Genomic DNA, 16949 nt, shown 5'->3' on the forward strand with positions numbered 1-16949 from the left:
TAAATAATATAAAGTAGGGTAGAGCGGCCCTATATGTTCCCAAATTTGATTCATTATTACATTTTGCCATTTAAAGATTAAACCAAATTTATTGTTACCGAATATATCTGCTTTCAGTGTAACAACTTCCAAGATTTGTAATGGCTCCAAGATTAACAAATTAATGTTATCAAAATTAAACGGAAGCGCAGTGCTGATCCAGCGGAAGCGGTTAATTAAACAACTATCAGATTAATAATCTGGAAAATTACGTTAATTTGTTAAACGAACGCTATGTGATGCGCTGGCAACGACCGAGTTATTAACAAAAACTTTGTACTGTGTATGGAAGTCTTCAAAATAAAAACATAAAATGGTTAAAAACTTTTAAATTTAACAAATTATATTACAATTTTAACGATGAATTATTTGAATACTGGAATAACTGGAATACGAGTTCTGAATCATTCAAATCTTTGAGAATAATTATTCGGAAGGTTAAAGACATTCAAATTATTAGACTAACTGATTAATTTTAATTTTACAATACAGTTTAGTACATACGAGTATATTCTTTGTTTGAAGTTGGTTTTTGACGACAGAAGGGAGATGTGAAGGAAACATGGGTTTATGGACATTTGTCATCCTTCAGTGATACAAAATCTATTGATTATTTTTGTATCACGGAACGATGGTAAATGTGCGGAAAATTCTGTTTCCTTCAGTAATTCATAGCAAATAATTCCGGTAGCTAACGTTGTTATGCCATGCCTTAGTAAATCTGGAGTAAGAAGCACAACGATGGTAAACAACCTGTTTTTACTTGTTGATTCTCTCTCCTTCTAAGTTCAAGCAGTCTTAGTTTTACTTGAAACATCAACACAGAAATGTTAAAACTTTACCAATTATGAAAGCCACAAAGATCGAGTTCCTGTCTGTAGGATGAAGTGTTGTATGTTTATAAGAACAATAAACATGCAAAATTAGTACAGACGCAACAACTAGAGCCGGAAACTATTTTTGTATAGCCTATACAGACAGTGCAAATCACAAACAGTAAGGCCGATGCTGAATAAATCAAAATTTGGGACAAAATATTGTATCGCCATTTTGGAAATGGTCTTAAATGAAACGGCGAATACAATAAAATCTCAATTTCTACCAGCGAGAGAACTGGTTTTATCTAGTTTTTTAAAAGGCTAGAATATATTTTATCTTTTATACGGCTATTTTAAAACACGGTTCATAACCACATTAGAATGTCCATCCATAAATTGTATTAAGACTTATGTAAATCAGCACTTTCTCATCTGTTACTAATATACTGATAAATATTTGTATTAACATGGCTAAACACAACCTCCCTTTTTCTAACAGAACGTTTCAAACCTATCATGCTTTATTGATGGCTTCTTGAAAACATTCAAATATCTATATGTTTCATTTTAAACTAAATTCAACCGTCCAAACTCACACAAGATAGTTATACAATTTTCCGGACTGCAGATTGTTTTAATATAAATCGCTGCGTACAATATTGTTAAATTAAACAAATTATTAAGTTTTTAGGCGATCCTGCAGTGGACATTCATAAAGTCTCATAAGTTTGCAACTGAATCATTTCTCGATCTGTTGCACGATAAATGCGGGGGGGGAGGTACGGGGGTTGGTACGTTTTGACAATATTTGATCGATTCTCATACATAATCCAGCTTGGAATAGAATGATAAGATCCTATTGATTAGACCTTTCTTATAGTCCGCATTGTATTCATACGCTAGAGGTTGCAATAGTTTATCGATCGCTTGCACGGTGATTAAGTGAACAATAGATTTGATTTGATAACATTCAACTAATTCCATTATATTTCTTATCGGTCTCATTGTACCCTCTACTAAAATCTAAAAACCGTTAACGATATTAAATGACTATTTAAAAAAAAACAAAAACTTTGTGCTTAACAGAAGCATGGCAAAAATTTGTAGAAAAAATCGTAGAAATTGTCAGTTAGTTATCTATTTGCTATTTATATTTATGTACTGAGGGGCTTATTTCTGATTCCGCTTTTCCACCTAGTGTTTCTATACACCTATAGAAAGAGCATACGAAAAACATACATACTACGCTGGTTAAAAAGTGAAATGTAGGAACTTACATCAGCAAAATTACAGTACACCGAATTCTGAAAGGTCCGTGTGGCAAGATATGGACGAAGGATTTGCATTGAATGTCTTGAGCCCAATGCCTGCCTCTGCGATTTATTTGGCACTGGTTCCATCGACCTACGCACAGAGCGAGGAGTACCGGCATACGCCTTGCGGATATAAACCGGTGTGGGACTGACCGATATATCTTTTCCAAGGAAATTAGGGATAACTTTAAAACTGAACCAATCTCAAGAGAGTGAAGTAGGTACGGTAAACTACGGTTCATACTTGTTTAGTTACACCTGTATGTGCTGTATATCTTGTGCTTTAATTGTAAATACCTAAACGGCCTTATGTGATGACTTGCGTTTCGGACTCATCACAATGTATATATAGCATTATTTATTTTTACATTACTTGAAAGACTGAGTAAACTTTATTTTTCTATTTCTGACATCAAACAACTTTTATTTGCCAGAATTAATGCTAATTAATTATACCTAATACATGTATTATTCATTTATTACTGCGATTTGTAATAAAAATTATAGTATGGTATATAAAACTACAAATCAACTTTCAATCTGAGTCCGGGTACGTCCCACAATTTGCCACATAATGAGAGACCCTGATGGTGGTAACTGCGTAACTAGAGCTAAATAAACACGATATGTCTTGTATTTTTTATGACATTTCTTTCAATATACATATTTCCAATTCTCGATTATTATTGCTTTGTGAGTATAAAAAAACGTTGTACTTACCGGGTTTGGTATATAAGTATAATGTAGGAAATGTGGCTTCGTAAAACCAATTTCGTCTACGAAACTGTATTCCCAAAGCTTGGGCGGACTGACATCAGTGTTATCTGCTAAAGCCTTATCAGCGAGACTATCAGGGTGAGTCAACCGCCGCGCCGCGCTGGACAAGCGCAGCGGCGGACGTTTCGACACTGCATCCGCTGCCGTCCTCAAGGCCGGGAGAGCGTCAGCTATAGAAATATAATGTATGGGCACACCACAGCTGGCAATACATTTAGCACGTAATCATATAATTAAAATCCAGTAAGTTTAACATACTAGGAAGGTTACATATTTAATATTAAGTAAAATAATATAAAAACTTATTTCCTGTTTGGCAGTCAATCGCCTCGCAGTACCAGTTACATTATAAATTCATTTTAGCTTATTTATAACTGCATATAATCTTTGGGATAGCAATTAATTAAGATAAAATTGCATTTATAGCCAATAAAACTATATGGAATTATTTATTTTAAATGTTTCGGTAATGTCTCTTATGGATTAAATTGAAAATTAATTAGGCATCCTTAACTCTGTCAAATCCTAAAATATCCGGTTAGTTGCTCATAATTTAATACGTTTAAATTATCACTGAAATGGAAAGAATGTTTAAACTTATATAAATTTCAAAAAATATCGCATCTCAAATGTTAAATCAACATTGTAAAAACTGCTATATATTTATATTTTTAAAATTTAGGTCGTTTGCAGTTTTATTTTTTATTTGTAATGAATACTAAGACAATGAGGTAATTATATTTGAAAGTAAAGCACCGCTAAAAAACAAGACACTGAACATGAAAAAAATGGTATGAATTTATAGATTGTCTTGTAAAAAAATTTAATGTAATTAAAGAAATTTCAATCAGAATAAATTGTTATAACAAGAATGAGCCGAATGAGTAGGTCAGTTTCATTTTAATCTCGTACTATCTATACAGACACTCTAAGCATTTTTTCAAACATCCTTTTCATTTTAAACAGTGTTTTTCAAAATGTAGTATTGAAATTAATAATAAAACTGGCAACGCACTCAATCGTAATAACTTATGGACTTTGTAGAAGGTCGTCCAAAATAAAAGATGATTATTAAACAGGTATAATATGTTATAACGGTATCCAATCAATAACTGGAACAATAAACACTACCCATGCATTTTGATTCTGTTTCAATTCCAACCACAAGGGAAGAAGTAAAGAACAATTTGTCAAAAATCAATCTTAAAGTTAAACCAAAGTTGCTGACAGCCGATAGAAATTATAATTCACGTGATCAATACTTTTCCGTAAGACGGATAAAAGTTGTTTTAATCAATACAGAATATAGGCTACAACGTGTATATCTGAATTATAACATGCAATATTGGCATAACGAAGAATGCGGAAGGGCGCCAGAGGAAACGGGTAAAAGGCAGGAGTGCAGCGGAGAGATGCGTCAGAGAGTGCGATGTTGCCACATCTTCCAATGTTGTGACGGCGAACCGGCAACGCCGCACAGCGTGGGGCACCCGCCTGTGGGTAACAAAAATTGCTTTTCACCGTTCTTCAAATACACCGTCGAGCGATTCCCGCGCTGTACACCAAATCCACATCCAATACAACGTGTTTTAAATCTTACAGACAAATAAGTATTAGTATATGAATAAAGTTTAATTTAAAAAAAAAACGCAAAACACCATTTAAAAGTTCAAATTTTTGTTGTTTGGAAGTTTTAAAGTTAAGATGCGCGATATTTATGATGAACTTCTGTAACTGCTTAGCAAACGTTATTTGTTAATAGTTAAGAGTTATTCTAAATAATAATAAAAATTTGAAATTTGTAAAACATAAGAAGGCCTATTGTTCTACTATTTTAAATTGAAAATAGATTTAATTAAATAATACAAAGTTTTCTTAAAGCCCGGAGCGCCTTTGTAATCTTTTAACGACTATGTTTTTTTTTTAATTACAATTTCCACATTATAACAGAACATAAAAAGTTATACTCGACTCTAATGCTATACTTGACTTTTAACCTACATAAACGGGTCCGTAAAAATGCTATAAGTATAGATATGTTACAGATCGTTTTAAAGGTACAGATGAGGTAAATGTAATTAACGTATATAAACAATAATAATCTTCAAGGTACCAAACTTTGGATGTTTATTATAAGTTTATAATAGCAAAAACTCGATATAATCTTATAGATCGTGATTCTTACCAAGACATCTCCAAGGATGAAGTAGTAAGAAAAATACGTTTCTCAAATGGAGGTCCTATTGAAAATTATGCTTTTTTTAGAACGCTCGTAAAGTTAAATGTATTGTGTAAGAAAAATTCGATATGTAAATTCAAAATACGTAATTTTAATAAATCTTTGTCCTAAATCCTTCTTTTGCCTTTTTTTTATAAAACTCGTGCATAAATAAAAATGTAAGTCGCCTACTACTATTTAATTTTCAGTGTCTAAAAACGTTAAATTTATTTACGATAACTTTTTGTCTCAACGAGATCTTTTAGCGAAACAGATGATCTACTTCTTACTTCTAACGGTCCGTGATGGCAGAAACAAAGTTTTCTTGTAGTGCATATCATTCTTTTCTGCTGAATATTTATTTGTAAACTGTAATTTGACTAGTTTTTTATGGAATTGTTCGTTTTCATGACCCGATTTACACCAAGCGGATTAAAAAAAAATAATATAATTGCTGACATAAAGTGAAGAAAATGTTTTATTTTTCAATTATAAATTGCAAAACCTCTTGTTAGGGTACTTTTGGAAATTTCTACGGAGGAAAAGAGAAGGATGATACAAACAAAGTTACTTGCAATGTAACATTCAAAAACAAAGGCAGAAACTCTCTGCCTGTAGTCGTTCAATTATTAGTCAAAATCTATAAAAATATATAGAATTTGTCACAAATCCATAGTGGAGAAGTGGTGTATTCAAAGCAACAATTGCACGATTTACACAACTAATTTTATTAGAATACGAGTTCCGCCTGGTGCCAGAGCAGTTGTCAGGTAGTGCATTGGTAAACATGTGCACATGCAACACCTGTGAGATAACCCCGCAAGACAAGAAAAAAACTGTAATATACATACAGTTACTATTGCAATTTGCTAAGGAAATCGTGAAGGCATCGGCCATCAAAGATCCCCCAAACGAGGAAGAACATGCACAACCGTGTTCAGTTTTCGCCATAATTATTGTCGCTCGCCGTCAAATTTCGTTCGTATCAACTGAAACACGCGGCTAGTGCACATACTACAGGTAGTGCGGACTCGGGCCGGCACTCCCGCCAAGCCACTCCCCCTCCCGACTGTTTTTGTTGACATCAATCTTCCCCCCCCCCCACCGCCACCAGCAACCACACGCCAACACAACGCGTCGCGGCGTAGGAAGGGTCATTATTCACGATTACGCAAGGTGTTTGTAGCTCGGCAGTCGTGGCTAGAGGTGCGTACCAAGCTGTGCCGGCGCACAACTACGCTACGCGCACAGCAGCCTTGCACTCTTCATGAAGTACAGATCTGAAGTGATGAGGTGGATCTATTACGGCAGTGCCGAAATACTACACCTTTATTACATTTACCAATGTATAATGTATTGCAAACGTCAAGGTTATGTTTAATTTTATTAATTTTCTTCAAAACTGAAAATTAAGTTCTCATTGTTAAATTGACTGCTCTATGTATGACTTTAGACGGATGTGCTGTTTCTTAAAATGTCTCCTAAAGTGTATTAACTCAATTGGAAATAGAAGATTACTTGAATTCTAACCGAATTAAAAAAAAACTCAATAAATGATGTTAGTAAACATGAGTTGTACTATAGTAGTAGCAAATAGTAATTGCGGTTAGGGCACAGGTAGTTTTATACCACACACGTAAATACACTGCACATACGCACACACGTGCAGGGGATTAGGATCGGCCGCATTCGCGCTCTATTAGTTAGGCCTACCTATTGTACTTCCCTAATCAAAATTCAGGTTTTTATTACTCTATAATTTGATCGTAGAGTGATTAGTATATATGGATTATAACAAGAAAATGTTAGAATAATAAATCGTAAACTAAAACCCTTTTAAATTCTTTTATTTCAGACACGTGTTTCGGTATAAACCATCTTCAGTGTGAAAATTAACCTCTAATTAAATTATAAACAAAACAAATAAATATACACCTGTCGACTATTTAAACAGATGTTAAACTTATATGACACAGTTGTGATTTTGATTAAGATTCTGTGTTTGATATTTTTTCAAAGATAGGATTTGTTTTATTTTTTAAATTGCTATTTAATATGTTGTGAGGATCTTTTTTATAATTTAGATAAATGTGTAATTCTTCTTTAGTGTTTAATTTTTCTCCTTTTCTTTCGATATCCAAAATTTCCATGTTCTTTTCAATATTTTTTGTAGTTATGTCCAGTTTCTAATAAATGTTCAGCGAAATTTGATTTTATTGTAGACATGTTGTTTGTTTTCAAAGCTTGTATATGTTTCTTTAAACCTTTTATTAAAATTTCTGCCAGTTTGTCCAATATAGTAGCTTTCACAGTCACTACAGTTAATTTTGTATACTCCACATTGTTTGTATAAATCTTGTTTGTCATCTTTTTGGCTTATTTTGTTTTCAATTAGTTTAAACCGTATTATTTCTTGTTTGGTAACTGATAGAAAATTTTGAATTTTGAAAGGTTTTTTTGAACAGCTTTGTTTTATTTTAGTATTGAAAGGTACACATATATATTTCTGAATTTCATTATTATTAGGATTAGGCCGTATTGTATTGGTTTTATTGATTTTTCTTGTTTTTTTCTGAATCATTTTGTCTACAATATATGGGGTTGATATCCATTTTTGACAGCTAGATATTTTATGATTTCCATTTCCTTAGTTTTATTTTCATCACTCATTGGTATATTTAACATTCTGTTTATCATTGAGTGAAATGCTGCTAATTTGTGTTTCCATGGATGGTTAGAGGTTGATGGTATTAGAAGATCTGTTTGGGTTGTTTTTCTATAAATTTCAAATGAGTGGTTTCCATTAAGATTAGAAATGCTTATATCAAGAAAGTTAATTTTGACTTTTTTGGATTTCTTTTGAAAACTTAATTGTTGGGGATATAGAATTGAGGAATGTTAAAAATGGTCTGCTTGCTTCTCATCTCCTTTGAAAAGACATAAGATATCATCAACATATCTAAACCAGTAAATTATTTTATCTTTAAATGGATTAGTAATACTCATTATTTTGTTGTTTTCTAAATGTTGCATATATATATTTGCAAGAAGGCCTGAAAGAGGAGATCCCATTGCCAACCCATCTTCTTGTTTGTAAAAGTCCTTTTTGTATTGAAAATAATTTTGATTAACAGTAGACTTTGTCAATGATAAAATATCGTCAATTTCATTCATTTCAAGTTGACTGTATTTTATTAGATTATCTTTTAGAATTTGCATTGTTTCTTGTTTTGGAATGTTCGAGTACATGTTGTTAACATCAAAGGAAATGTAACGAGTTCATAATATAACAAGAAAATGATATGGATGACTTTTCAACAGATACTTGCTTAACCCTGGCGGCAGGTATGTAGGTGCCGGGGAGGCCCAACCCTCTGCGCTCATGCATGCGAGGCAACTACCTGGCCCTTCAGCCGTAATCCCAGTTTCATAATACAATAGTATGAAGTGTGATTTGAATTTAATTTATGTTCTGTTAATACTTCCAATCAATTTGAATAAATCGTTAAGTAGTTCAACTAGGCTACTTAATGTAAACTCAATCAATTTATATTAAATTAAAATATAAATAGTGTGTAATTTTATTCTTGGATCTTATAATACCCGCTGGATCTACCGGTGTACCTGAACAGTAAAATAGTGTCTGGGGTAGCAAAAACAGTCCTGCGCCTGTGGTCATTTCTCATCCCTAACTTTTGTTATTTGAAGTAACTTATTGCATAAAACTCTCGTTTTAAGAACTTAAAATACAATAAGTTATTGGATATGTATGAACCAATAATTTACAGAATTGTTAAAACCCATATGTAACAGTACTAATTTAACAGTAGATACGTTTTATTATTTACAGATTAACTTGAGAATAAAAAGTTTAACATCACAGGTTCTAAGCAGACCCAATATTGACTGTTTACCTTCATTTCGGCATACTCTGGACCAATAATTCTGCACGGACCTAATATGGAAGAATGTATATAACGGAGTACGCCATTCATAATGAAGCAGCCAAAAATTGCTTACAAAAAAAAAAAGAAAAATATCATTACACTGAAATGTTTAGTACTTCCTAACGGTGAACTGCAAAAAGTATATAAAATGGATCAAATATGTTTTTGGCTGATAAGGAGGAGGGGTTATCAGTTTATTCGCTCGCTGAAGAGGCGGCCCGGCCCGGCGCCTACTGATAACCGAGATCAGTTGCTCGGCTGGTGACGGGACCGGCGCACTCACTGTCTAGCCGCCTGGGCTTTCTCTTCCTTGGACGTTAAGAAATGCTGATTCTTATCAACAGTTGCGAATTAGTCTGACTCAACTATATCACCTGCACCGAAGATAATCTAAACTTAGATGTCTCACTGACGTTGGAAACTACAATCAGCCAACAAGATTTGATACTGATCCGTTGCATCCCACCAGTTGTAGTAGTTCTAGGCCCAACGAGATATACCTGTGATATAATATCTGTTCTGTATTTAAACAAACACAAACAGTATAAACTATGCCCAAACCATGGATTTTTGGGAAAAGAAAACACCCAGTGATTCAGACTACCAGAGTTTCTTTTCATAGTATATAATTATATTTAAATGGTTCAATGCAGCCTCCTATTTTTAAGCTTTAAATTAATAATTTCCAGACCAGCAATACACATTTTTCTTCTTCGCGAGCAAAGCTGTTTCGAAGTTATGGGAAGTTAAGAGTATATGAAGAAATTCTGACCGGCTGACTTCCACTGGCAACGTTTCTCCACTTATAAATATATTCTAGAGATTACATTTGCTAGATTCGATTTGCTAACGGGAAAATTGATACGTTATGTACAGCTTGAAAATTCGAGGCTCTGTAGAAATATTTTAAATTATTGGACCACCCTGGCTGTAGAGAAATTACCTTGAGTTTTTCTCCTTTGCATTTTTCGCCCTTGATTAAGTTGGATTTCTCATTTAAAAAAATAAAATTAATACGCATCGAAATGGTTTTTAGTTTTGTTTGTAAAGTGAATACCTTTTTAAATGATGAAATGCAAAAAGCTATATTTTTTTGAATAAACATTAAAAATATCAAACCCCCAAAAGTATTAGATGCGTATTGACTAGATCTTATGTCATCCCTCATAATTCTACGGCTAAAAATAAGTTTGTAAAAGTGCATTAGGTTAACATTGTTCTTAACAGCCTAAAAGCAAGGTGGCCGGCAGTACAGTTGGGTAAATTGGCCAAAATAAAATATTCGACAAAACAAAGCCAGAAATAAAGAATACGAATGTTTATCTTTCAAAGAACTAATAGATTAGGTTGAAGATAATTTAACGCTTGGAATTTTGTAGATTACTTTTCAAGACTCATGTCGGCTAGCACACACCTTTAAAGAATAAACATTTTCTCAAAGCCCAATTGCTTTTAATTTTGCAACTGTAGCTTGCATTGTGTAGTTTCCGAAATACATGCATTGTGGTGTTCCCTAACCGTACATTTTAACAACTTTCATCCTTCATCTTGAAACTTCACTTATCATCGAGAAACGTGTCAATACGTGTATTGAATTGAAAGACCTGTACCAGACGTGGTTCAGAAAAGTGTGTTGCCGTCGTCTAGCTAGTATTTACTCACATTCGTGTTAAGCGTTACACGCTTACATGCGAATAAAAGAATTAATATTTTTACATAGGCTATGTACAACATTTTAAAACACGTGATGGCTGTTTTTTAAGTATGGAAGTCCCAACCGACAAATATACGACACAGTTTATCCAAATATTTCAATAAAACCCAGGCGAGATTAGATTTGAATTGAATATCAAAATTATTGATGCCAAGGCAGATCCTTGGGGACAACCAGAGAGAACAGTTCACCGATGTAAAATTCTAGCGATTTCATAACCAGGCAACCTGGTACAGCCTCACTCCACTTTTCCCTACCCACCCTCTCAATCCCCCCCCCCCCACCGTAAAAGCTCAAAAACCTTCCGCCAAATTTGGCCGAGGCGAGATTTATAGCCGTGCCCACTTCAATAACGTCCAACACGAATGCTACGACTGCTCGGAATGACTTACGCCGCTCTGCCCTTTTAAGACGTACAAGCTGTTAGAGACGAAAGTGTATTTTAGAGACGAAAGTGTATTGCAGGTTTGCCAATCAATAAAACGGGTCTTTAAGAAATAGTTTTCTCACTTTCAACTATTTTAACAAGCTTAGAGAAATTCAATATCAATTTTTTTTAACCTTTAGAGTAGCAATTTACTATTTGCGTTCAAATAGGCAAGGAAAACTTGACACATAAATCCTTGTTTTGCGCTGACAATATTACAAAATCCAAAGTGCCGTTGGGTTTTTTCATGCGTAAACTACTCAACCGATTGTACTGAAACTTTGCAAGGACGTTCTTACAGTCTCTGGGATGAATATAGACCTATTCTTATTTCGAAAATCTTTCCGGGCTATTCCACGCTGGTCTTTAAAGTAGCACAAAACCCCATCTTGGCCTCTAAAATTGTGTACAATTAATTGAATGAGCCTGTCAAATGTAAACAATTTACTGTTATGTATAAACACTGTTTATTCTTTTCAATTTGTTTACATTTATAATGAGTAAATTGTCTTAAGAGTAAACATTTAGATTTTAGCGATTAAGTAGGCTAAGTACTAATTTACCTTAAACATGTCCTAAACCAAGAAATGGTCAAAATTTGATTACTCGTAGGCTCCGTTTGAAGCAGTCGACAAGAATTATACGAAATTAAAATTCGCTGGACTGTTCATTTGAACTAATGTACCAATTCCAGCTCTAAAAGTTCTAAAACATAAAAAAACTTTTACTATACATTTAAATATTGATATAGGCCTAAAACGCACCTTAATTCTCTTTTGACAGAAGTGTTTCTCTTTTGGCTTTTCTGATCAGTAATATATATACAGTGTTGCCAGAAAGTTTAGGGACACCCCACATAAAGTGATATACTACTTGTGTCCTTATACTAACAGCAGATTGGCTAACTCTATATATTTCCCCATTAACGCAGTGAAAACGAAGTATTTTGGTGTGACTTTCATTACTTTATGTTTAAACTCTTTCAAAATATGAACTTTTTTGTGATTTTAAAATTTTGGAGGAAACACCTGTTTTTTGAAACATTAAAATTTATAACTTCTAAAATAAATGTCCAATCATCTTAATAATTGGTACGTTGTTTTAACATAAGGTATGGAGTAAATAAATGCAGTTGTGGCAACTAGAAAAAAATAACTCACAGTTTGGTGATCGCTCAAAGTTCCTTTATTTTTATTTTTTTCAAAAATGAAAAACTGATAACTTTAGTGAATTGTAGCGCTCGAACTATGAGAGTGGTAGGCAATCCACGCACACCAGCTTGTTCCTCACAAAACAGAAGAAGGGATATTGATGCGCACGCACTCCTTTTTCATAATTTGTTGTGTTGCCGTCAGCTACAAACATCGCCATTTCCGTGTTTGTAAAAAAAAAATAAAGGAACTTTGAGCGATCACCAAACTGTGAGTGATTTTTTTCTAGCATTTATTTACTCCATATCTTATGTTAAAACAACGTACCAATTATTAAGATGATTGGACATTTATTTTAGAAGTTATAAATTTTAATGTTTCAAAAAACAGGTGTTTCCTCCAAAATTTTAAAATCACAAAAAAGTTCATATTTTGAAAGATTTTAATACATAAAGTAATGGAAGTCACACCAAAATACTCCGTTTTCACTGCGTTAATGGGGAAATATATAGAATTAGCCAATCTGCTGTTAGTATAGGGACACAAGTAGTATATCACTTTATGTGGGGTGTCCCTAAACTTTCTGGCAACACTTTATTTTCTTGTTCGGAAAACAACAAAAAATCAACTATGGAATAAAACATACTAAGAATTTTATGTTTTACTTTTTTTTTGTTTTACTGATCGTGGCAACCAGACAAACTCAACGTTGTAAGTTGGAAATATAACACACTCCAGCAGTGGTCATAGACATGCAATGCCTACTAAATTGCGTGCAAAGCAGCGGGTTAACTGCTAGCAATGCATATATAAGGGACAAAACAGTCTTTTTTTATACCTTTTATAACTTTTAGAATACCTTTAAAGACTGTAATGAAACGTATGTAAAGTTGTCTTTTGACAAAAGTACGCTTCTCAAAGCCGTATATGTATACATTTTCTTAATCGGAAGAGGGGCAAAATCAGTTTTGGAACAAAAAATACTAAGTAAATTAAAATGACCATAAATATACACTTTTTTAAAATATTGTCTTGATCGTGGGAAGAAGGAACTCAACATTAGTGTCGGAAATATAATTCACTCGAACGAGAAATTCTCATACATGTGCAAAACCATTGAAATGGCGTACGGAGCGGCGGGTAACGGCTAGTAATTACATAATTGTAGAAATTTAGTTTATTTCTTCAATTTTATGTGTTTCCCAACAAATAAATTCGTTCGGGCATTAAGTTACAAAGTTGAGTTTTTAATTAATTAAAAAAACCTTGAGTGAGGAATTTTATGAAATTGAAACTTCACTAACACTACCTACAATTCAAACTCATTAAAATAATAAATGTAAAGCGCAGATAAAGTTCAGGTCCAACTACAGCTATAAGCATGGTACATCAAAGTGTCATGCAATATACACTTTCGCAAGATGTGCTTCACAACGAAACTAACTGAAAACAGAACACTTCAATTCTGAGAAGTCCGTTTTCAAACTTACCCATTTCGGAAAATCCCCACTGAAGAATGTCCGGGTTTCTATTCCGGGACAAATCAACCATTATATCATTCCCTGAAATAATAATACCCTAGGTCAAAATTTAAGTACAGTCCGATATTTAAAATTTATTAAAATATTTATTACTAAAATGTAATGAAGACAGTGATATGGAAGAAGACTGTTTTCTTCTCACCATTAAAAAATCAGATAGACTGATAGACCATTTATTGAAAGATTCACTATACATATCTGAAACGGATTATGTAATCTGTGAGTCTTAAAATGGCGAAACAAAGTAAAATCCATTCAGGAAGAATGTACTGATAAAACTTGTGGGTGGGTACTTTGGTATTATTCGGCGTCCATTCTGTCTCTATCTACTACTTTAATATCTACGCGATATAAGGTTATCATAAATATTTTCAAATCAAAATCACCTTTATTGCAGCGACAATATTTACATTGTATGGCAAACGTCATGGGTTTTTAAAATGTCTGACATTCATACAACAATACAAACTCACACGTACAATCTTACAGTTACGCCCTCTTTCATTCGTCGCCAATGCAACTCACTTAGACAAGCTGAGTCAGTCTTCTAATTGGGTGGTCTTCCAGTCAAATACCAAAAACTCACATGCAGTATAGAATGCTTGTGACACCGAGAAGCGTTTAAGGCGAGTCTTTAACGCCTTAGGCGTTGGAGCATCTCTAATTGAATTGGGTAGGCGTTCATAAACCACCGTTCTGTGTCTCCCAGTTCGGTAGTTAGCTCTCCCACGTGTCTCATACATGTGTACGTCTCGGCCTCTGGTTAAGGCACATTTACTCATACAAATCAAAGTTATTTACAAAATGTAAAGGCACGGCAAGAGTCAACAACTGCAATTTCTTACAACATACAGGTATACCCCACATCAGTAATTTACTAGTACTGTAGTACCAAAGTTAAAAAATTAACCTTAAATAAACACCATTAACTATAGTACATATTCTACAACCACGTGGTTTAAAACAATAGCGTATCTGAAATTAGCGTACCGAGTTGTTTTAATTTGTTTAATACTGTCATTTTTGGTCTCAAGAAATTATACTGGCAAATTTACTATTTACTGGTCATTGGTTTAGGCTTGTCATCAGAAAATAAACTGAATAAACAACCAATTATCAAATAAAAAAAAAACATAATATATACTTCAGTCTATGACTGCCATAGAAGCTGGGTTAGCACGTTCGTATGCATAATTAACAGCAAAGTAGTACACAATTCCAGGCGATGAAAAGTAATAATTTTAAATATATAAAAAATTTGAAAGAGAAATTAAAACATTTTAAACACTTTTGTATTTTTGTTGCATTACTTTTCGCAAAGTTTTTAAAACTGAAAGCCATGCCTAAAATGCCCGATGCAAAGTGGAAATTTCAGCCAATCAGTCACATGTGTTGGGAGTGGAAGAATTTGTTTACTCTCAAAGAAACAGGCTGCTTCTAATTCCGCGGCAAAATGGCGTACCGGCGTTCCAACACTGACATCTGTGCCGGGAGAAAAAAAGCGTCGCAAAAACAGCTGACTAAGCAAGCCAGCTGTGCGTGACCACATGGTTAAAGAACGAGACTATTCCAGCTGGTGAAGTCACCAGAGAAAGTTTATTTTGAGAACTGAATTATTCCTGTGATAAGGAACATAGTAATTGCACTTATGGAATCCGAATACATACCAGACATATCTTGTTATAATAATACATCCTAGCATTTTTACTACTAACATAGTTATGCATTTGTTAACTTCCAATTCCGCGTGAATATTGCTTACAGCTGTTGATCAATGGTCATGCCCACTCCTGCGCTACGTTTATTACATTAGGCCTAATTTCGGAAATATTTCTAGCAAGGTCAGCAGGATCTACTTCTTGGTGAATTCAACATTTTGACCCTAGACGTGGCAAAAGACTCGTTTCGAGTGTTTTAAAAATGTCCCCCCAGTGGTGAAAGGCTCATGAACAAATGTTTTGTATAATAGATATATGTCGTAATTTATCGTACCGTAACACTTGTTATTATACACCGATAAATGCGGAAATATAGCCTATGCTGAAAATTTTGATATACAGACAGGGTGTTTCCTAAAGGTGTTCCAATATTGTGGTATTTTGTTCTAGACGTGAAATGAGCAAAAAACTTCATATGGAGGTGTGTCCTAAAACTTTTAGTTTTCTGTCTGTCTGTATGTAATTTTTACCAAAAAAGTTATATCTTTTATACCAGTAAAGAAAAAGTTATGAAACTTTGCAGTTGTGTTGGCCTTTTTTATGCCCATTTGAAAAAAAATATGAACAAATTATCTTTATCCGTTTCAAATAGCTTAAATAAACAGCTGTTCACATTAATCAGCTCACTGACTTTAAATCAGCTGTTCAGAGTAAAACAGTTTAGAAAACTATACTTCCTGTTGTGTAATGTGTAAAACATGGTATTATGTTTGGTAGTACTAATCAGTTGTTTGTTATTCGATTTTAATGAAACAACCACTGTTAGATTTAGAATAAAGTTTACAACATTTTAATATTCTTGTAATAAAATTTTCATACAGGGTATCGATTTTGCGGAATGTAACATCAAAATTTATGATTGGCTGCCATTTTGAAACGGGTAAAAGAAAATTTGTTCATATTTTTTTCACAAATGGGCATAAAAAAGGCCAACACAACTGCAAAGTTTCATAACTTTATCTTTACTGGTATAAAAGATATAACTTTTTTGGTAAAAATTGCATACAGACAGACAGAAAACTAAAAGTTTTAGGACACACCTCCATATGAAGTTTTTTGCTCATTTCACGTCTAGAACAAAATACCACAATATTGGAACACCTTTAAGAAACACCCTGTATAATGCTTTAGGTATATCAATTATAACATTCAAAACAGTTATAAACTTTCGACAAAAATGAACGATCACTCGCCGCCGCCATGAATACGGCCTACATAAGGTACGCTATTTATTGGTTTCATTGGCCTACTAAAGTTCTGTCAAAGTTTCTCTGTCAAAACACGTA

At 33.5% G+C, this 16949-nt stretch overlaps 1 protein-coding gene across 1 annotated transcript in view; it reads right to left on the reverse strand.

Moving 5' to 3' along the window:
- LOC124353958 (trinucleotide repeat-containing gene 18 protein) overlaps window positions 1-16949 on the reverse strand; it is a 139821-nt gene that overhangs the window by 109813 nt on the left and 13059 nt on the right. The window contains exon 2 of the mRNA XM_046804043.1: window positions 13895-13966. Within this exon, the coding sequence (XP_046659999.1) occupies window positions 13895-13955 (61 nt within the window). The 5' untranslated portion in view covers window positions 13956-13966. The remainder of the gene's footprint in view (window positions 1-13894; window positions 13967-16949) is intronic.

This window comes from Homalodisca vitripennis, chromosome 2 (genome assembly GCF_021130785.1).
Source record: "Homalodisca vitripennis isolate AUS2020 chromosome 2, UT_GWSS_2.1, whole genome shotgun sequence".
In the NCBI taxonomy this organism is placed as follows: Eukaryota; Metazoa; Arthropoda; class Insecta; order Hemiptera; family Cicadellidae; genus Homalodisca; species Homalodisca vitripennis.